A 20,826-nucleotide genomic window follows, 5' to 3' on the forward strand; every position below is an offset into this window, starting at 1 on the left:
ATGTGTACGATTAGACAGCACAGAATGTGTATTACTACAGCCACTTATAATAAACAGCCACAAGAGGACAACAGTGAAGACATTTCCATCACCGCTCTAAACCAATAGCATCAGAGGGAGCTTTAAAGTCGTCGAGGGCACGCGGTAGCTCCTCACTTCCTGGTTGAAGATGGCGGATGAGAATGAGACAGCACCGATGCCGGAGAAAGAAGATGTAGAGGACCACGGACACTGCAGCGACTGTGAAAACGAAGAGCACCACTCTGACGATGGGTAAGAAGGCAGGCTTAGCAGCAAAAGCGGTGAAAAATATGTCACGTCTATATAGACTTTATCAAAGCGGGATCAAACTAAAGCGTCGGGGAGCTGTCGGGATAGACAGCCATCGATGGAGGTTGGCCCGTCCACTTGCCTTTACCCTATTGGTTAGAAACACCCGTTGCCTACCAGTTCCTTTGACGTGATTGGCTGAGAGTGCGTCATGTCGCTAATGTGGACGGGCTCTATAGCGCTGATAGCAAGGCGTAGTGTGGAGGTAGCAAGCCCAAAGTAATGTTACGCTTCAAAGCTGGTCATTTAATAATATACTGTCACTTCTACAACTTACAGAAAAAGTTGTTTTTATTAAGTTGCCAGTGTGATGTATCATTTGTTTATATATTGCTGTCTGCCTGTAACTGATGCAATTCATAGCAACCCCAGTTGACATTTAGCAAGTTAGCATGCATGCTAGCATAGCTGTCAAACCCCTATTGTCTGTAATAGGATCGGGGTGCAGACAGTAGCCGAATCAAAAGTGAAATAAGCTAAACCTGCACGTTGTTACACGTGCAACTTGATCATATCGTTTGTTTTGAGCTGGCTTTGATAACTCGGGAGTCAGCAGAGCTTTTAATTCCCTCCTTTTTAAAATATGAATATCCTAAATCAGCCTAATGTCAGCTCTCCTACGGAATCAGGCTTTGATTGAACCCTACTGCTCGTCTTTGACTTCTGTATGTTTACCAAGCGGTGACACACACACACACACACACACACACACGAAAGGAGCATTAGCGTGCAAATATTAAGGCGTGTCCTGCTCACGGTATATGCGAATGCTGCCATTGGAGAAAGTGTTGCTCTAAAGTTACCTTTTTTTGTGGCTTATTACTTCTTCAAAGAAATCTGAGTCTAACGTTACTTGTCATCACAGGCCTTGGTGTGATCATGAGCTGTGAGCAGTTTTAACACAGAGTGAATCTTATTTCTTGGGCTGTTTTTTAATTGAAGGGTTTTGGGGGGCCTATAGAAGGTAAAAGTGTTCATTTTATGAGGAAAAAAAAAGAGCAATTTTGTGCCTAATCCCCCGCTGCTGTAAGTAGAAAATGATGACCCTATTTATCAATTGAGGTGAAGCAAATGTGAGCTTCACTCCTGCTCTTTTCGAGCAACACATGCGACTCCCCTGCACCCAACTCACAAAGAATGGTTCTGGCCGCTGGCTGGTCTACTCTGTTGAAATGGAAGCCTGTGGAACAAACTATTGAATGTTTTGTTGTCCATTGTCCCAGTCACTGACTGACCTCTTGTACGTACATGCATATGTACACAAGCGCATATATATACCATCCAGTCCTCTTCCAGAGGTCATGTGATTCACCATCTGTGCTGGTGTTACAAATACTGGCCGGTGCTTGGCTTCTCTCCTCTCTTGGACACTAATGAGATTATCCTCTGTAAGTATGTAGTCTCTCTCGGGCCAGAGGATGGGATCGCTGGGTGGGGGTTTGTGTGGCTCCTCAGGTTTGAAATGGGGGTTAGTGACACACAGGCTGTGGGAGGGGGGGGTTGCAGGAACTACCGGTGTACAGCGATGGAGAGGGACACAGTCCATAATGTCCAGTACTCTACCTTATGTGTTCTGCCAGTTTCTTGAGACGTTATGTCAGGTTTTGTTCTAGCTGATAGGCCTGTGTAGTTGTTTAACCAACAGTGACTTTGTTTCTTTATTATAATATAATCTTGTAAATAAGTTGCAGTCAGAATAACTTTATTATCCAGGATTCATGTATGTAGAGTGGAAACAATCACTCAATGCAGCCCTACTTGTATGTTTGTGTCAATATACTACTGATAGGTTTGATGTTAGGCTGATCAACCTTTGTACAGCATTTCATACACAAGTGTGTGTGTAATGCAGTTTTAATCTTCCCACTGTGTGGTGGATATATTCCAGGTAGACATTCAAGATAACACAATTTGACCAGAGCATGAATTTCCTCTGGGATAGTAGACTAATGTGCAAGCCTTCTATTTCTGTCCTTTCAGTGACAGGGGTCTGGGGGACGACACTGGTGCCAAGAAGAAGAAAAAGAAGCAGAAAAAGAAGAAGAAATCTGGTGCCACAGAAGCTGCTCAGGACCCCCTTGCCAAGGCATGAAATCCTTAATTTTATGAAGCACCAATCAAAATCAAAGGGTCAGATCGCCTAAAATTCAAAAGGAGAACAAAAATATTTTAGGAGTTACAGTTCTACTACAAGGTGAAAAGCAGGATAGTTTCCTGTTGTGGACAGTGGCTCGTAGAAAGCTGTGCACTTCTTGCTCACAGTGTGGCACTCTGCTGATTAGACCATTGCATGTCTTATCTGCCATGGCCCTCACACTGGACTAAATAGAAAATGATTAATTTGGGTGGATTGACCCTTTTAACCCTGTTGATTTCTGTCTGCGTTTTGCAAACAGGTGAATTCATTGCCAGCTGATAAGCTCCAAGAGATCCAAAAGGCCATTGAACTGTTCTCTGTCGGCCAAGGCCCTGCCAAAACCATGGAGGAGGCCACTCGGAGGAGTTACCAGTTCTGGGACACGCAGCCTGTGCCCAAGCTAGGTATGACATTTGTCAGAGCTGTCAGTTGTGCTCTGAGACAAGTGGATGTCATTTATCGTGGGTTTCTGTGCTTATGTCACAAACTGTTATGTTTTCCTTCAGGGGAGACTGTGACATCACACGGCTCCATCGAACCTGACAAAGACAACATTCGTGAGGAGCCCTACAGCCTCCCACAGGGCTTCAGCTGGGACACCCTAGACTTGGGGAACGCTGGTGTGGTAAGTGAGTGCATTAACACACACACACACACACACACACACACTCCCTCACTCGTAGCAGGAGTGCACATGAGGACAACATGAGGACTTTTTAGCAGCAATCTCCTGGACTCTCGGTGATCTGAGCTTTAATTTGTTAAAAAAAACGAGTGGATTTTTATTTGTGTGCCAATGTGAACATATCCTTCAGTCATTGCTGTCAACTCCTCAGTCGTGGGATTGCTGATGAATGATTACTTTGATAAAGCTGAACTGTAATGCTGAGATCCACAAACTTGCTTTACAGTGAAAACTACAGTAGCAAAAGCAAACAACGGTGCGGCTCGCAAACGCAAGAACAAGATTCTTCATACCAAAATGTTACATACCAGTATCTGTACTGCTATTTTTCATTTGCAATGTTGAATGCACAGTATGTGTATGATTTTATTATGCATATTGTTAGAAAAATGAATTCACTAGAATTGATACAGAACGGGTGAAGTTGGCAGAGCATTGGCATGTATGTATTAATAGGCACATTTACGCATACAGATATAGAAAATGTCTAATTCTGTTGTTTTTCTGTAAAACCAGCTCAAGGAACTTTACACCCTTCTCAACGAGAATTATGTTGAAGATGACGACAACATGTTCCGATTTGACTACTCCCCCGAGTTCCTGCTCTGGTATTATAACTGATATTCTCCCACTTTACACCTGACAAAGATGTTAGATTGAAATGCTAAACTTGATATATCTAGACGGCAAATACTTTCTTTAAATAAAGCACATGGATCAACATTTGATAAAATATTAATACAGGTAATGGCAATACAATAATCTGTTGCATGTAATGACCGACCTATCTCTCTCTCAGGGCCCTGCGGCCCCCTGGCTGGTTGCCCCAGTGGCATTGTGGTGTGAGAGTGAACTCCAACCAGAAGCTCGTAGGCTTCATCAGTGCCATTCCTGCTTCCATCTGTATCTACGACATGTAAGTGAACACAACAATGCCGTGTGGAAGTATAATGGCCATTTTAGTATTACTTTATAAACTTTGTTAAGGTACTCGCATGTATGGCAGAGCTGTTAAAGTGTATCTTAATGAAGTGGCCACTCAGTGTACATATTGTTGACCAGGAAAATACCTTATGCAGAATAAGTTGTCTTAAATATAGATCACAGTCTTATATTTTACACTGAAAGTACAATATAGCAAATATTTGTGTGAATTGTGTTCTTCTGATTTTTAATCTAAAGGTAAAAGTGCAACACGTGATGGATTAGTAATTGTAATGTAAAAAGTATTTAATACTATTTATATAAATGCCCTTTTCTGTCATTCTGGTTTGAGTTTGTTGCAGAGTTGCTCACTTAATGCATTCTTTTTTGTCTGATGTTTAGAGAAAAGAAAATGGTAGAGATCAATTTCCTCTGTGTCCACAAGAAGCTTCGCTCCAAACGAGTTGCTCCGGTTCTGATAAGAGAAATCACCAGACGGGTTAACCTGCAGGGCGTCTTTCAGGCAGTTTACACTGCTGGAGTGGTGCTGCCCAAACCTGTGGGCACATGCAGGTGAGACGGACAGAATAGCTCTCCACATACTTTATGCACACAACCTTCCCTCTTCTACAAATCCAACTTCTCTGCACAGGTACTGGCATCGCTCTTTGAACCCACGCAAACTAATCGAGGTGAAGTTCTCCCACCTGAGCAGGAACATGACGATGCAGCGCACCATGAAGTTGTACCGTCTGCCTGACGTTAGTGAAAACACACATATTTGACACAAAACACAAATATGGGCCACCAAGCCCTTGCCGAGCCTTTATGCTTCTCCTCCCTTGGTTTCGCTCCTTCAGACTCCGAAGACTTCCGGCCTGCGGACGATGACCAAGAAGGATGTCCCAGTTGTGCATCGCCTCCTCCGTGAGTACCTGAGCCAGTTCAACCTGGTGCCCGCCATGAACCAGGAAGAGGTAGAACACTGGCTGCTGCCCCGGGAGAATATTATCGACACTTACCTGGTGGAGGTAAAGAAAAAAACGTTTTGCCCGAGACGTCTTTAAATAATTCTGTCTTAAACCATTCCGCTGAGAGGCTTCATATAAACGTATGTCATTCTCTTGACAGAACGATGGCAAGGTAACAGATTTCCTGAGCTTCTACACACTGCCCTCTACCATTATGAACCACCCTCTGCACCGCAGCCTAAAAGCAGCGTACTCCTTCTACAACGTGCACACCACCACCCCCATTCTCGACCTGATGTCTGACGCCCTCATCCTGGCCAAATCGGTGTGTTCCTCTTCAATCCATGTGTGTGTTCTCTGAAGTTTTGACTCTCAGGGAACTAATGACTTGTTGTTGTTTTTTCTTCTCGTCTCTTTATCCAGAAAGGGTTTGATGTCTTCAATGCACTGGATCTAATGGAAAACAAGACTTTCCTGGAGAAGCTTAAGTTCGGCATCGGTGATGGAAACCTACAGTATTATCTGTACAATTGGAAGTGTCCCAGCATGGGCTCAGAAAAGGTACGTTTTATAGTGGCAATATCGCGACCTAAAGTCTGCCAATGCATCCTCAAATAAAGTCGTCACCCTCAGACCTGTGGCAAGAAGCTACAGCAGCTAGGAAGCTCATCGTACCATAATGAGCAAGGGTCAAATTTAGAACTTACACGATCTTGAATTAATTCATCATATTTCATTTGTTATGCCCTCCATTCATTCTGCACTTTATCTGGAATTGTTGCTTTATACTACTGATATAACGATGCATAACCCTCGACCCTATCCTCCCCACTGGCTCTTCCATTAAACTTTCATTACTTGGCTGGTTTGTCGTAAAATAAGTATTGTTTTACATTCTACGTGGTATTAAAACTGTCTTTAAATGTCTTAAATTTAGCTTGGTGGACCCTGCAAATTGCTTTTGTAACCTTAAATTTCCCCAAAACATGTTTGTAACTGCTTTCCTCACACGTCCTCTTCTTCTCTCTCAGGTTGGGTTGGTACTGCAGTGACATCCCTTTACGTCACAAACAAGTGTCACCAACAGGCCAGGAGACGGCACCATGGCACAGACCACCGGACAGGTGGACTGATGACTTCCTGCTTCAGGAAAGGAAAAAAAAAAACCACCGCCCATTTTTACTTTTTGACCTTTTGAACTTTGACCTGCACTACCGCTGCCAGGCAGGGAGGAGGGAGAGCCTCGCTGCTCACCCTCCTCCCTCGATCACATGGACCTTAAGCCATTGTTACCATCACAAACAGCTGTATTTCATCTGAGAGCTGTCTTGATTGTACACATACACACAAGAACAGTTTGCACAGATTACTGTATATCAAACACTCACTGTTGGCATACCTACGAAACGTACAATACATGTAAATACTATCAATCATTACTGAGGATTATGCTCTAACACATGCAGACTAGAACCTACTGTTCTGTTTGATTCCTAAACGTTGGAAGTGCTTTTTGCAATTAAAATAAATCTGTCATCCTTAAGTTTTAGAGATTAAAAAAAAAAAGAAAAATCAAAATGATGAAAAGATATTTTAAAGAGGAAAAGGTTAAAAAATGCGAGGTAATAAATACCAAAAGTGGACACCAGATAAGGGCTTCTGTTAACATGTTTCTTGTCATGCTTGACCCTGTCTCATCAAACCCTCTATCTTTATGAATAAGATGTTTACGCCTTCTGGAGGTTCTCTCATCCGTATTAACTCTCATGACCTCAGCGTACTGCACTAACAGAAGAAGCCCTGAAACACAGACTGGCGTCAGTGGACCGGCTCAGTTGGAGGTTTGGACTCCCACACGGAGGTTGAATGCATTCTGGTGGGGTTTACACAACACCTGGCAGGAATCGGATTTGTAATGACACCTCTTGATTTTAACTGTGTTCCAGTTTCAATGTCCACCCGTATGGGCTCTCAGGTTTTGTCAAATGTTCCTGAAAAAGTCTGCAAGAGCTTAATATAAAGTGTTTGAGGGGGATTTCTAGGACTTTGTCCTCATTTGCTTTAGGGAATCACACAGTAAGTCTTAAAAATAGTCATAAAGATTAATATAATATAATGCAAAGATGAGGAAAAACTGAAAGATCTGGCAAGTTTGAATGCACGGACTGTGTTTAACTCCGAGGGAATTGATGGTTTGATGTGGTCATCGCCTATATTATGCTTTTATGAGCTTTATTTAGAAAGTGAAACAATATGAAGTATGAGCACTGCAGGTAACATTACAGCATTTGGAGCTCTACACTCATCATGCAGGTGATGTCAGTTTAAAGTCTTGGTGTAAAGCCGTCTGGACTTGCAGGACATTGTGCAGAGTGAGTGGTGATGGTGATGACTGGGGACGTGCCCCACTTAAAGTGTTTCTAATGTAAAATGCTGGTTCTATTTAAAAACTGATGTAAAAGAAGAATGGGTCTCGTGGTGTTTTGATGCAGGAAAAAAAATGTGAAGATGCAGGTGATTCATTTTTTTTTTTTTTTTTTAGCAAAAGAAAATAAAATCTAGAAGTTGCTGTGAGGATTTTGTCAAAGTTCATGTTTACACAGGATATCAAATACACTCAAGGACCACTTGCTAGCTTTTTTTGGATATTAAAACGGGATCTAATGGTGTTCCTCAGTGGATGGTGATACAGCAAGCAAGTACATGGACGGTGAGATTGTTTTGTTCTTTATCAAACTACTGTGACAAAGGCCAAGACTAAGGTACCATGCAGCACTATTGTTTTCTAATTGCATGAGGCTTTTAGTTCAACTGTCATTTTTAACACTTTTTTTGTTTTTAAGACTATCAACTTAAGGTGTTTAACAGATGTGGAGCCAGGGTGGTTCTTAATTTAGATGAATGGTTTAACAAGTTTAAAACAATATTTAACAAGTTCAAATCAAACATTGATGATTTTACGTATTTACAGTACTACACATTCTACTTTTAAGAGTAATACAACATTTTTGTTGAAAATGAAATTTAATAAAATAAAACTCAACAAATGTCTTTCCAGGAGTTAACAAATGACACAGACAATATTGTGATTTAATCTTAAGGCTTTGTTTTCAAAATATATTATTAAAGATGATTCTAAAGGCCTCAGATAATAATTAGTGTTTAAATAGTTTTTATATATTGTTTATTTTAATACTTTTTAAGTGTCACCAAGGTCAAGCAAAGCCTTTAGTTCTAATTATGAAACAGTAGGGGCGTGGATTGCGTCTCTTTTCTTGTGTTGTAAAACGAGGCGTCGCTCTCACACTCAACTGGACGCTGATTGGTCGAAACTGCCCTGAGGCTAGCGTCACTGCCTCACGTGTACTAATGGAAGGCTCTAATTGGCCGGCATCTCCTGTCAGTCGTGCAGAGGGTAACTGGAACAACGCGGAACTGTGCACTCGGGAGTGTTGGAGAAGCTGTCACGATGCTGCTCGTTGTCGGGATAGTTTGTGTCGCTTTGGTCATATTTATATTAAAATATGTCTTCGGCAGCTCCGGGCCCAATCCCTTTGAGAAGGACACTCGTGAACCGTTAAAGAAGATGGTTCACAACAGGAAGGAGAAAAACAAAGTGCTGAAGCAGGGTGAGTTAAAACTACCAAAGTTCTAAGTTGAAAAAAACTGAAGTGATTTGTATTGATATAATAAAATGTTGAGTAATCTTACCCGCAAGTGAATTTTTAATTAGTTTACACAGTCAACGTTGCAGGTCCAAGTGTCCCTGTAGAAGAATGCGGCTGTGGGGAAATGAACCTGTCTTGCAACATTAGTGGGGACCGAGGACGTTGCTGTGATTTTATATTAAACAAATGCATGTATTGAAATTAAGTGTCGGTTTGAAACAAATTGTAAGTTGTAGCATTGCTTCTTCCCTCGGAGGTTGCAATTCAAAATAAACTGCTATTTTGCAAAAAGGGATCTGGGTGCAGCATTTTCTGGTCAGTATATTGCTGAAAATCAAATATATGTGAGCATTTAGACTTAAAAATATCAAATGAGAGATAAATCGGTATTGAAAATGATCGTTAGTGGCTGACCTAACTCACTGCACACACTTCATCCCAATATGTATTTAAAACTGGATTAATTCAAACCATTTGTCTTGAAGAAACTCTTTAAAAGCTAATATTGCAAAGTTACATATGTCCTGAATAGTGATTAGTGTGCAGCAGGGACTCCTGAAAGTTTACATTTTATATTGTGTGTGTGACTGCCAAAAATATTATTTGTTATTGATTGTTTTCAACCAATTATTCTTAAATATCAAAAACGAACAATCGCACATTGCAGTCCACATGCCATGCCCATTGTTTGAATATTTATGTCTTGTCATCAGGTTTTCTGGCCAGTAGAGTTCCTGAAAACCTGGATGCCGTCATCATCGGCAGTGGGATCGGTGGTCTTGGGCTTGGGGTGCTGCTAGCCAAAGTTGGAAAGAAGGTCCTGGTTCTGGAGCAGCACGATCGGGCTGGAGGATGCTGCCACACGTTCACCGAGAAGGGCTTTGAGTTTGATGTTGGTGAGAAGAACATAAAATTAAGAAATGTAATTTGTTGTTTGACTGCACCCAACATTTCAAGACTCCAAAAAACCCCGACAAACCCTGCTGTGTCCACGTGTTTTCTGCCTTCCTCCCTCAGGAATCCACTACATCGGTGACCTGCAGGACCACAAGCCGTTCCGCTGCATGCTGGACAGCATGACTAATGGGCAGCTGCAGTGGGAGCCTCTGGAGAATCCGTTTGACCATGTTGTGCTGGGACCTCCAGAGAACCGCCGCCGATACCCCATCTACAGCGGCAGGACCCGCTTCCCCGAGGAGCTGAAGAAGTGCTTCCCTGGAGAGGAGAAGGCCATCGATGAGTACGTGAGGCTGGCCAAGGTAGGACCTTTGTGAACAGGACAAAATATTACTGTAGAGAGTATTTTTTTCAGTGATTATCCCCCCATTTGTATGCCTCACCCCCAGTGAACTGTGCATTTATACATTTTGGCACAAAGACGCTACATTATCCAGATTTATTATCAAGGACTCAAGGGTTGCTAAAGCAAAGGTCGGTGTGACTGGAGAGTCCTCCTATTAGCTGAGATGTTGCATAATTGTATCTAGACTGAGTTGCAACAGCGTTTTGCTTTGACACACAGATAAAGGAATGTCACTGTCTTTATCTCTGAGGATCTATTTAGTGCATCGATTCATTTTTATGTCTCCACTTAGACAAAAGCCGGGGCCACAGGCGATTTCTTTTTGGGTTGTTTGTCCGTACATCCATCAGCACATCTGTCTGTCCCATTCTCGTGAACACTTTGTGGATTTTAACTTTTTTACTTAGTTAATATTCTTTACTGTTTATTACTTATTTATAATACTTGTTTGACTATGTGTCTTGTATGCACTATCCACTATGCTGCTGTAATCCTGTAAATTGACCCGCTACGAGACTGATAAAGGATTATCTTATCTTATCTTATATTACACGATATCTCACCAACGCCTGGAGGGAATTTCTGGAAATTTGGCAAAAAACATCCACTTGAACTCAATGATGAACTGATTAGATTTTGTTGGTCAAAGGTCACTTGGACCTCACGAAACACGTTTATGGCCAAAGATCAAGATTTAATATGCTAATAAAGACAATTTAGCACAAATGGCTAACATGATAAAATAATGAAGTGATGACATTTTGGACAGACGTGGATGCAAACTGCAACTTTGCAACAGGTTGGCAGAGGTTTTCAACTTATTAATGATTTATTTTGACAAGCGGAAACAAAAAAAGGCAAAAAAGAAAGTGCAAAAGGAGAGATTAATCGCGGAATAAATAGTCTGAGTAGATGGATTCATAATTAGAGTTGCTATGATACATTCACGTTTCACTTTGACTCTGTTTGTTTCGTACCCCCTAAGACAATATCTCTCATATTTTTGTCCGTAGTTTCAATCTATAGGTGTTCTTCTATACTTCCTTTTATGTGTTTGTCCGTTTTCCTGGGGAAGGTGCATCCTCACACAGCCAGTTATACAGCTCCAGACTTTGGTAAATCCACCTTAATTGTACTCTGTCAGTCGATTACAGATCACCATCTGTGTGTCTTGTGTGTTCTCTCTGCAGAAAGCCGGGCGGGGCGTTTGGCTCCTCGCTCTGCTGAAGACCTGCCCCGTGCCCTTGGCCAAGTTCCTGGTCTACACCGGTCTGGCCCAACGTCTGTCCTTCTTCTTCAAAATGGCACCTCGCAGCCTGACGGAAGTGGTGAATGAGCTGACGGAGAACAAGGACCTCAGGGCGGTTTTCACCTACATCTTCGGCACCTACGGTAGGCCGAGCTTCAGCAGTCCTGTTGGTGAGATCAGCTAATTTCTTCAGTATCCCGCTCATGCGTTTCCGTCTCTGATCTGCAGGTAACATGCCTAAAGAAAGCAGTTTCGCTATGCACAGCTTGCTGGTCACCCACTACCTGAATGGTGCGTGGTACCCGAAAGGCGGAGCCACTGAGATTGCCTACCACATGATCCCCATCATTGAGAAGGCTGGTGGTGCTGTTCTGGTCCGAGCGCCAGTCAACCGCATCCTGTTCAATGGCGCCAACGAAGCTTACGGTGGGAGGGAATTCCTCAGTGTTTCTGTACGCGGTCACATCATGCAGCTCCCAGTGACGGGAGACTCAATGCGTTTATTTATTTATTTATTTTTGTCAAGGTTTCAGGTGTGAGCGTCATGAAGGGCCAAGAGGAAATACATATCCGTGCCCCTGTGGTCATCTCTAATGCCGGCATCTTCAACACATACCAGAAGCTGCTGCCCAAAGAGCTCCAGGCCATGCCAGGTAGGGACTAAGTGCTGCAACCAATGATTATTATTATTTTTTATTTTTAATCAGTTAGCTCTTTAGTCTAGAAAATGCCCAGGTGGCATCATCAAGTAACCCAACACCCAAAGATGACATAAAACTAGAGAGAAGCAGCAAATTGTCACACCTGAAACGTTGGGCCTAGAAACGGTTGAGCCTTAGCTTGAGTTATGCAATCGTTTCAGTGTTGGCTGCAAAACGGTGGGCGATGAATCCCATGATTAGGTTTTCATGTCACTTTTATCTGTGAGCTAAAGTTGTCCCGTATGATTCGACACAGCTATCCAGAAGCAGACGAGTATGATGAAGAACGGTGACGGTGGCCTGAGTGTGTTTGTGGGTCTGAATGGAACCAAGGAGGAGCTGGGCCTGAAAGCGGACAACTACTGGATCTTTGCCGAGAACAATTTCGATGAACTGTACGTTGTTTAGCATCTCGTGTCTGTTGCTTGTCACAATTCACATTCGAGTTGTAGCCAAACACGGACTTGACTTTGCAAACTTAAAAATGTGCTTTTTAGGAGCCAGGTCTTTTTGTTTTAGAAGTTTCTGAGCACTTAAACTCAACCTGTAGATCTCAAAATGTGTCAGTTCTTTAGTTCTAAACTTTACATGGACTTAAAGTTGCTCAAATATAATACAACGTGTTGTAGAGAATCACAGATTCACAAGGACTATGGAGAAGTTAGTCACACTGAATAACAGCAACTGTAAGGAGCTTTTGGTCCAGTATTTTAACAGAAGATATCTTTATTTAGAAATGTAACCTAATGTATTTTTTGCTTTAAAGGGTGGAGAAGTATTATAATGGAACGAGGGAAGAGTCTGCTAATAACATACCTCTCCTGTTCGTGGCGTCTCCATCGGCTAAAGATTCGACCTGGGAGGAAAGATCACCAGGTACAGAAACTGTCTTCACCGTGAAGTTAGGTTCATGCGTGCACTCCACAACAATATGTTGTCCTGTGGGTTTTTTTTTTGTGTGTTTACCTTTTAGATATTTATTTTCACATCAGGGAAGTCCACCGTGAGTCTGGTCAGTTTTGCCAACTACAAGTGGTTTGAGGAGTGGAAGGATGACAAAGTGACGAACCGAGCGTCGGACTACAAAGAGCTGAAGCAGGCCTTCATTGACTCTGTTCTGGAGGTGGTTTTGGATGTCTTCCCGAAGATAACCAGAGACAAGGTAACGCTTCTGAATCCGCCTCGTGTCCTCTCACTGCTCATTAGCTTTGCATTCTGTATGTTAAAGAGATTTATTTTGGCTTTGCTGGCGCTCTTTAACCTTCCATAGGTTGGCACTAGGTTGGTTTTTAGTGTAATGTGGCTGCTGAGTGGGTGTAATTTAGAAGATGTTAGTCTGAAGGATTATATAAGTTTGGTCTTTTTATTTATTGTATAGATATCTTTTATGTTTCTAGGATGCTATTCTTTAAGTAAATTATTATAATAGTTATGCATAATTTTACTATCACGTTGTGTTATTGGTTTTATGTTGCTTATAACTCATTATTGTTGCACCAGGCTAGCTTTCCTGGCTTAATAAATAATATTCACATACATATTGCCTGTTTGTTTTTTTGTTTTTTTTGTGTAGGTTGAGTACATTGATGCTGGCACCCCCATCACAAACACGCACTATATCGGAGCCCCCAAAGGTGAAATCTACGGAGCGGATCATGGCGTCGCCCGCTTCACCCCTGAACTCAGCGCTACAGTGAGACCTCAGACTCCTCTGAAGAACCTCTATCTGACAGGTCGGACCACCCATGCAGCATAACCTCACCCAGAGGTCGCCTGTAACTCCTGACAGGACTTTGTCTAAATTCAGTACATCCGGTGTGCTTTGTGTTGCAGGTCAGGACGTGTTTGTGTGCGGCTTCGCCGGTGCTCTGGCTGGAGCTCTCAGCTGCGGCTCGGTCATCCTCAACCGCAACCTCCACCTGGATGCCATCGCCTTGGCAAAGAAAATTAAATTTACGAATGCCAAATTGAAAGAGGAGTAGCTGCCTGACGACATTCAGCTGAGTGACCGTTGTAGTTATACCTTATTTAATTAGCACTTATGTCTCACTCACAAAACACCCTTCAAGAGCGCCTCAGCACAGAGACCCTCAGATTAAACCCAACAAGTGACTTGTTTTTGCTATAATAAACTGGAAAAGTGAGTTTTCCACACCAACACTGAGCAGTGCCTGTACTTTAAAATATGCATACCTACATTAATTCATGTTTGAATACCTCAGTCAACCTGCACTTATCAAAGCTAACGTGACCTCAACTGTTAATGCAAATGCTTTTTTCCTAAAATCAAATGTTGAAAGTCATCTGTAGTCTCTTAACTCAGTGCCTGAGGTGAAGTTGTGTCATGTTTTACTCCCTTTTTAATAATAAAGGGTACAAACAATGAATTTGTTTCAGTTTGGTCTTTGGTGTAAACATGTTGCATTATTCCCAATAAAGGGGTCAACAGGTTCATTTAGTTTCTAACAGCATTGATTGTTATTTTGCCACCTACATTTATTGCACCACCTGAAAGTCACATCTCTGCCACTCGGGTGTGGTACGGTGTGTAGTCAGTATCAAAATAAATATCAACATATCCTATCAATAAAATGAAACTGATTAACTTAATAATAATACATTTATTTTGTATAGCGCTTTAATTCACTTTGCTGCTAATTACTAGGACATAAACTAAAACGTGTAAACTGACATTAACTTCAAAGCTTGGTCATCATGTTTTATCTTGTTGTAATCGTCTGGAAACCACCCTCGTCCCAACTATGTTTATTTGTTTATATATGTTGTTTATGTGCACCGACCACAGTAAATAGCCTGCACCTGAACGCAGCATATGTTTTTGCAGTGACATTGACAGCAGCAGTGTGCACGTGTACAACAAGTGCGCTCCCCCAAAAAAGACTGATGGCTAGACAGACAACATTTTGAGCTTTCTGATTAGTTGGCGAATAAAAGGGGTGTGATTTTCTTATCATTGTCTGGCTGCAAGTTATGCGCCGACACTTTCCTGCAGACAGCCACTTGGAGGCTAAAGTGCGCTCAGCAGTCTGAGGTAAAGTACTAACACCAGATGCTGTAACAACGAGGCTTAAATGAAACACTTGGTAATTGCATCAAAACATTGTTATTACAGGTGGTTTGCGGCTGCGGTCTGACAGGAGTTGACCTCCTAGCTAACCAGCAAACCTCTATTTACGCAGAGCCTCGTTGGCTAGCTCACTCTGCGTCAAAGAGTGTTGGAAGCAGGTAAATACGTCATATTTAACTGTTGTCATCCTGAAGCAGACTGTTATCTAGACAGGCCGGGTTCATTCATCCTGAATCTGGAAAATCATGGACGTCTGCACTAGGCCTTTGTGCTACGAGCTGCTGGCAGAAGTAGGAGAAGGCTCCTACGGTAAAGTGTATAAAGCCAGAGAGGTGGGGGGGAAACAGCGTCTACTGGCGGTGAAGAAATTCAACATCCGCGAGGACTCGTGGGAGGACGGGATCCCTGCCTTCATGATCCGCGAGGTGTCGCTGCTGCGTAAAATGAAGTACTTCAACCATCCCAACATAGTCGTGTAAGTTTGTTAAGTAAACCTAGTTTAAATTAGGCAGTCCAACACCACGGTAAATAAATCATTCGTGAACGTTTTAATGTTCATTTATTGTGATTCAACTGGAGAATGTGGTTTGTTCTACTGTTGACTTGTTTTACATTCTACAGAGAGGTGTTTCTGGTATAACCCTCATTGATTAAATAAAATAAGATACACATTTATTCATCTCGAGGGAAATAGTTGTGCAGCAGTTTTTAAGGAAAGAGCGCAAATATACAATATACGCAATGCAGCGTTAATGGTATGGATCGTAAGTTGCTCATAGAGATATGTATGAAAAGTGACACGTGTCTGTTTTGTAAAAATCTTTTAGGCTATGTCCCATAAAAATAATACAAACACTTGTCACCTGCCACAAACTACACCCTCCAAAATAAAATTAATAATAAAGTTGAAATGACACCTCTCTGCAGGTTTGTTGTATTAGACAGCATTTCTTTGATCTAGGTGTACCGAATAAACTGGCAACTAAGTGTATATGACACATAATTTGCCTTTTGATATTATTGATTAGGAGCTATCTGTGGCGAGAATGCATGGTGCAAGACATGTTTATTATATCTAAAGGACAGTGATGGCAGAACAATACCGAGTGTATATAAAAGTACAAGTAGAAGTTTTGCATTTACATATTCCCTGAAGTTGAAGTAGAGTGTAAAATGGACGTATATGTACATAAATAGACCTATATATAGCTTGTCTCCATGTTTAGTTTTATTTATGTAATATTTGATAACAGCAGTTGGTCACAGAAACAGAGCTGAACATATTTTCTTGTTGTGTTTTTTTTTTTTTTAACCCCTGCTGATTTAAACGTCCAGGTTGTTGGATGCCTCTGCTGTGCCAGTGGGCAGGAGCTTGGACCTCACTCTGGTACTGGAATACATTGACCAGGACCTGTCCACCTACCTCTCCAAGGCTCCGGCCTCTGGACTGAGCCGTGACTGTATTAAGGTGTGGACTCATCACCTGACTTATCATCGCATAGCTGCATGTATTTCAGTCTGGAAAAAGCACTGAAACAAACGCTTGCATACTCTACCTCTTTATTAAGTGTATCTATCCTTATAAATACAGGATTTAAATGTTCCTTTCTTCTTGACATTTGGGCAGCCAGTCTAGATACAATTTCTTTATCTTTTGTGTGGCTTTGAAGCATTTGAGGCACATTTTACACACTCCTACCACACTAATTATTTCTCTGGTCAGACATCTAATATAAGAGACTTTATAAGTCACTTTTCAAAATGCAACGGTCTACAAAGGATCTACCACAGTGTAACTGTAAGTTCACAGCCCTCAGGGACCAAAGCTAATGGTGTGTTCGGGTGTTCCTTATGAACTTGCAAAGCTGGAATTCCCTGTTTAACCGGCATAATGTTGTCCTTAAAGCTAGGGTTGGGTAATGTATGTTAGAATTTTTTTTTAATATTTGTTGAACTTCTCTTTACATCCCGACAGCAATCAATAAATGAAATGCTCTGACAAAAAACATCTCCTGGCTTTCGCAGGATCGACTGTAATTAGCTTGTCCAATCATTTCATTCTTCTGATTGTTTAATGTGCGGTTACATAAAGCACAAATAACCACAGCCACGCCTTCGTACAACCCTGTGGGACGGTGTTGTGTAAAGGCAGTTGAAGTGCGCGCTTCATCCTGCTGTGGTCTCTCTGCTCTCTGTGTGTGTTTGTCTCACTCAACCGCCCAAAGATGCCCAGAAACAAACAGCTAAAGAAGAAAAAAAGAGAAAATATTATATTTGTATCGGTTTATTCATTGTTTTTTATGACATTCCTGCATAGCATACCTTTAAACATCTGACAAATGATTAAATAGCTGTGATATATCTTTTATTTTTGCTATCACAATGACTATGAAGCACTTTAACTGCCTGTGTATTACTCCAAGCTGCCTGACTTGTATTATTACACCTTGTAGCCGCTTTTCCATTGTTTCAGTTCATGTGATGTGTTTACCAATAACTGATGACAACCTGAATGTTAACATCAGCCAAATACGCTGTGGTCTTTTAATATCTCCTGACTTCACAAGTTAATCAAAATCCACAAGTACACAAATAAAGCAATGCATTTTGAGATACAGAGACATATTCAGTGTGAACAATGGTCCCTGGGTTTCTGGCACATCTCTCAAGCCATTCTGCTGTCTGTCTGTCTGTCTGTCTGCACAGGATGTGATGCAGCAGCTGCTGCGAGGATTGGACTTCCTGCACACAAACATGGTGCTGCACCGTGACCTGAAACCAGAGAACATTCTGGTCAGCAGCCGCGGAGAAGTCAAGATTGCAGACTTTGGACTGGCGCGCATCTACACCTTCAATATCGCTCTAACTCCAGGTGTAAGTGAGGCACCACATAGGGAAATGAGTGAAGGCTGAAAAAACAATTGAACACTGCTAATGTTAACGGCAGTTATCCTCTCCTAAGACATTTTAGAGCCCGTTTCTTTCCTGCATACAGCACTGCATTCTGTCTGTTACTTAATTACTTAACCTGAGGTGAAAAAAAACATCTTTTTGTCACTTCTCCACCCCTGGCTGTGAGTCTTTATCTCACGTACCTCGCTCTCTCTGCTCAGGTGGTGACGCTGTGGTACAGAGCTCCCGAGGTGCTGCTGAACTCTGTTTACATGTCCACGGTGGACATGTGGAGCGCTGGCTGCATCTTTGCTGAGCTCTTCCTCTTGAGGTAAGGTGTCTGTGTCTGGCCGGAGGAGATGATGTATGAGGTAATGTAAGCGGGTCAAACATTCTCCTCAGATGTCAAAAATAGAGATAGAGTTACAGGAGGCCGTTTGTTGTGCTTTGTTTTTTGAACACCTGTCTCCCACAGACCACTGTTTAAGGGATACACGGAGGTACAGCAGCTGCAAAAAATCTTTGAGTGAGTCTCTCTCTCTGTCTGTCTCTCTGTCTCTCTCTATTTCTCTCTCTCTCTCGCTCTGCTCATGCTCTTTGCTTTACTGTGTGTCTTTCAGTGTGACTGGTTTGCCCAGCGAAGAGGACTGGCCCGGGGACAGCCCGATCACATACTCGGTCAACTGGGGACCAAAGAGCTCCTGCACCAAGCTGCTGCACAACCTGGGCCCAGACGAGAACGACCTACTATCTGTAAGCAGATCTGTTGTTTCTGTTTTCATGACATCTCACAGCCGGAGTTACACACTCGCAGAGAGAGGCCGACTTTGTTAAGTTTCAAATAGTTTTGAAACAGGATGAATAAATGCGCTTTTGACCAATTATATATTGAATGTACGGACCACGTAGATAAAAGATTATAACGCTGATATGATTAGTAATTTAGTTGATGAGCGAGGTAGAAATTTGACGGTAGTTTATTTTATCAAGTAAGAAGGCAAACTTAATAATAATCACAAACTTTATATTATATCGCACATTTTATAGAGAAATAAAAATACATAAAATATATAAAATAAAAAATAATAAAAAATAGGGAAAATAAGATATAAAATAAAACACTTGATAAAAGATCTAGATAAAAATGAGATGAAATAGAATACATAAAATGCATAAAATCAGATGGAAAACAAACCTACAAAATAATCATAATAAATTCAGTCTACCATTTTCTTTTCTACATCAGTGGTGGAGATTGAATTCGTGAAGTACGCTCTCTCCGCATTACCACAGCATGACATGGCTCGACTCGACTCGTTCTTTTTGGGTTTCCATGCATAAAAGTTGTGGATAGTACCTGATACGTTTTTGGTATTACCTCAGTCGAGGATTCAAGAGAGCTGAGCAGATACTAGAAGGTGGAGTTAGAAAAATGCAGACCACTGATTGGTCAGAGAGAATCGTTTTTTAATCAATAGCAAAAGAATCAGCAATTTTGTATTCACTCAACCCAGATTTTGAAGCAAAACCTTGCTATACAAAATACATGTATATGCAAAAAATAATTAGAGATTTGTAACCTCTTTCCCAAGGTGTGAGTTAAAGTAAGGTGTTCTCCAAAGCCAGTAAGAGTCATCCTCTGGGAACCACGATCATCTGTACATTTTGTAGCATGTAGTCCAACAGTTGCTGTGATATTTCAGTCTCCACCCAAATGTGGAATGACCAGCATTGCTATCCCCAGAGCCATGACGCCAAAAATAGCCAATATTTTCGAGTTCAGCTTCACAATTGTAAAGAGTTGCATGTTTATCTGTTGATTATAAATAGATGTTTTTGTTGTGTTTTCGGCTACCTGTCAAACTTAATATGTAGTGACTGTTTGAGAGTTTATACAGTAGACGATTAACAGATTATTCAAATAATTCAGATGCATCTAAAACAAAAAGGATCACAGCAGCATCACTGAGACTCTCCACAGCGCCTTTCTCCAAGCTGTTTGTAAGGTGTGACCTCTCCTTACCTGCAGCAATGTTTGGCATTCAGACCGAGCAGTCGCATCTCAGCTGCCAAAGCCCTGGCCCATCCTTTCTTCATGAAGCACTGAAGCTTTGGGAGAACAGAAACGTCCGCTCCTTCTCCTTCTCTACTGTCAGGCTATACGAGCTAGTCTTGTGCCATAATATCCATCGCACACTTTGCATCATGAGAAACTGTGGTCCGGATTGATTAAACACCTTTGCACCTTTTAAACATCAGTGTATAAAAACGTATTAAGCCTGACCTGTTGAACATGACTTGAATGGTTCGAAACACAAGTGACATATATTTAGAAGAGTTCTTCAAATCTGTGTTTGATAAGCAAAACATGAGACTTTTTTTTACGGAGTTTGATTTACTTATAATTTGACAAGCATTCATATGAACGTAGTAAAAGTATGTTGTTATTTGAATTTGATAGTACGCTGTGTATTTCCACAAAACGTACTGCTACTTTGTTGTTGTTGAGTGTTGCCATTAAAAATAAAAATTCAGTTTTTCTTTCAACTATCAACGTCACTATTTATGAGCACCTTTAAGTTGACGAGTTGGTTAAATGTTTTTTCACCGAAACCTTTTTTTGTTCTAGACTCGTATATGAAGTCCTTTATTTTTGTGGTGAAGGTATTTATGGTGTAATCACTGGAATGGATTGCACCTGTGTTTATGTTTGTATTGACAGATTGTACAAGATATTTTTTTTTCTCCACCAGTTGCACTGTTCATTCAAGAAGCATTTCGATAAATATTTGTCTCTCAACCCCGTCTCTGCGTTTGAATGCGACACCATCGCTAGTTGATACATTCAGGTTGATTAGAAGATCTGCTGGGTTTGCTT

The 20,826-nt window shown here is 41.5% G+C and overlaps 3 protein-coding genes across 3 annotated transcripts; all 3 read left to right on the forward strand.

Moving 5' to 3' along the window:
- Window positions 1-163: 163 nt before the first annotated feature.
- On the forward strand, window positions 164-7,616 carry nmt1a (N-myristoyltransferase 1a). The gene is made up of 12 exons (XM_079178230.1): window positions 164-273; window positions 2,311-2,416; window positions 2,727-2,871; window positions 2,974-3,092; window positions 3,669-3,760; window positions 3,952-4,068; window positions 4,479-4,649; window positions 4,729-4,837; window positions 4,937-5,107; window positions 5,208-5,372; window positions 5,471-5,608; window positions 6,079-7,616. The coding sequence occupies exons 1-12, from the start codon at window positions 170-172 to the stop codon at window positions 6,097-6,099; spliced, it is 1,458 nt and encodes a 485-aa protein (XP_079034356.1). The 5' UTR covers window positions 164-169; the 3' UTR covers window positions 6,100-7,616.
- An 856-nt stretch (window positions 7,617-8,472) lies between these two features.
- On the forward strand, window positions 8,473-14,344 carry retsat.2 (retinol saturase, tandem duplicate 2). The gene is made up of 11 exons (XM_079178053.1): window positions 8,473-8,676; window positions 9,429-9,611; window positions 9,733-9,974; window positions 11,209-11,410; window positions 11,496-11,693; window positions 11,801-11,920; window positions 12,225-12,363; window positions 12,735-12,844; window positions 12,961-13,130; window positions 13,542-13,701; window positions 13,802-14,344. Exons 1-11 carry the CDS (start codon window positions 8,517-8,519, stop codon window positions 13,948-13,950), a joined length of 1,833 nt encoding a protein of 610 aa, XP_079034179.1. The 5' UTR covers window positions 8,473-8,516; the 3' UTR covers window positions 13,951-14,344.
- A 957-nt stretch (window positions 14,345-15,301) lies between these two features.
- On the forward strand, window positions 15,302-20,055 carry cdk21 (cyclin-dependent kinase 21; the record flags this gene model as incomplete). Its single annotated transcript, XM_079178012.1, has 7 exons — window positions 15,302-15,531; window positions 16,392-16,524; window positions 17,763-17,930; window positions 18,170-18,279; window positions 18,424-18,474; window positions 18,569-18,701; window positions 19,978-20,055. 7 exons carry the CDS (start codon window positions 15,302-15,304, stop codon window positions 20,053-20,055), a joined length of 903 nt encoding a protein of 300 aa, XP_079034138.1.
- Window positions 20,056-20,826: the final 771 nt, after the last annotated feature.

Source organism: Pholis gunnellus, assembly GCF_910591455.1.
Source record: "Pholis gunnellus genome assembly, chromosome: 17".
NCBI classification, from domain to species: domain Eukaryota; kingdom Metazoa; phylum Chordata; class Actinopteri; order Perciformes; family Pholidae; genus Pholis; species Pholis gunnellus.

Excerpts from the sequence above, each read along its gene's own strand:
- retsat.2 (XM_079178053.1), top strand. The coding sequence starts at position 8,517 with ATGCTGCTCGTTGTCGGGATAGTTTGTGTCGCTTTGGTCATATTTATA. Across the intron at positions 12,845-12,960 it reads CTGGGAGGAAAGATCACCAG|GGAAGTCCACCGTGAGTCTG; the intron begins GTACAGAAACTG and ends TTTTCACATCAG. Across the intron at positions 13,702-13,801 it reads GAAGAACCTCTATCTGACAG|GTCAGGACGTGTTTGTGTGC; the intron begins GTCGGACCACCC and ends TTTGTGTTGCAG.
- nmt1a (XM_079178230.1), top strand. The coding sequence starts at position 170 with ATGGCGGATGAGAATGAGACAGCACCGATGCCGGAGAAAGAAGATGTA. Across the intron at positions 4,069-4,478 it reads TCCATCTGTATCTACGACAT|AGAAAAGAAAATGGTAGAGA; the intron begins GTAAGTGAACAC and ends TCTGATGTTTAG. Across the intron at positions 5,373-5,470 it reads CCCTCATCCTGGCCAAATCG|AAAGGGTTTGATGTCTTCAA; the intron begins GTGTGTTCCTCT and ends CTCTTTATCCAG.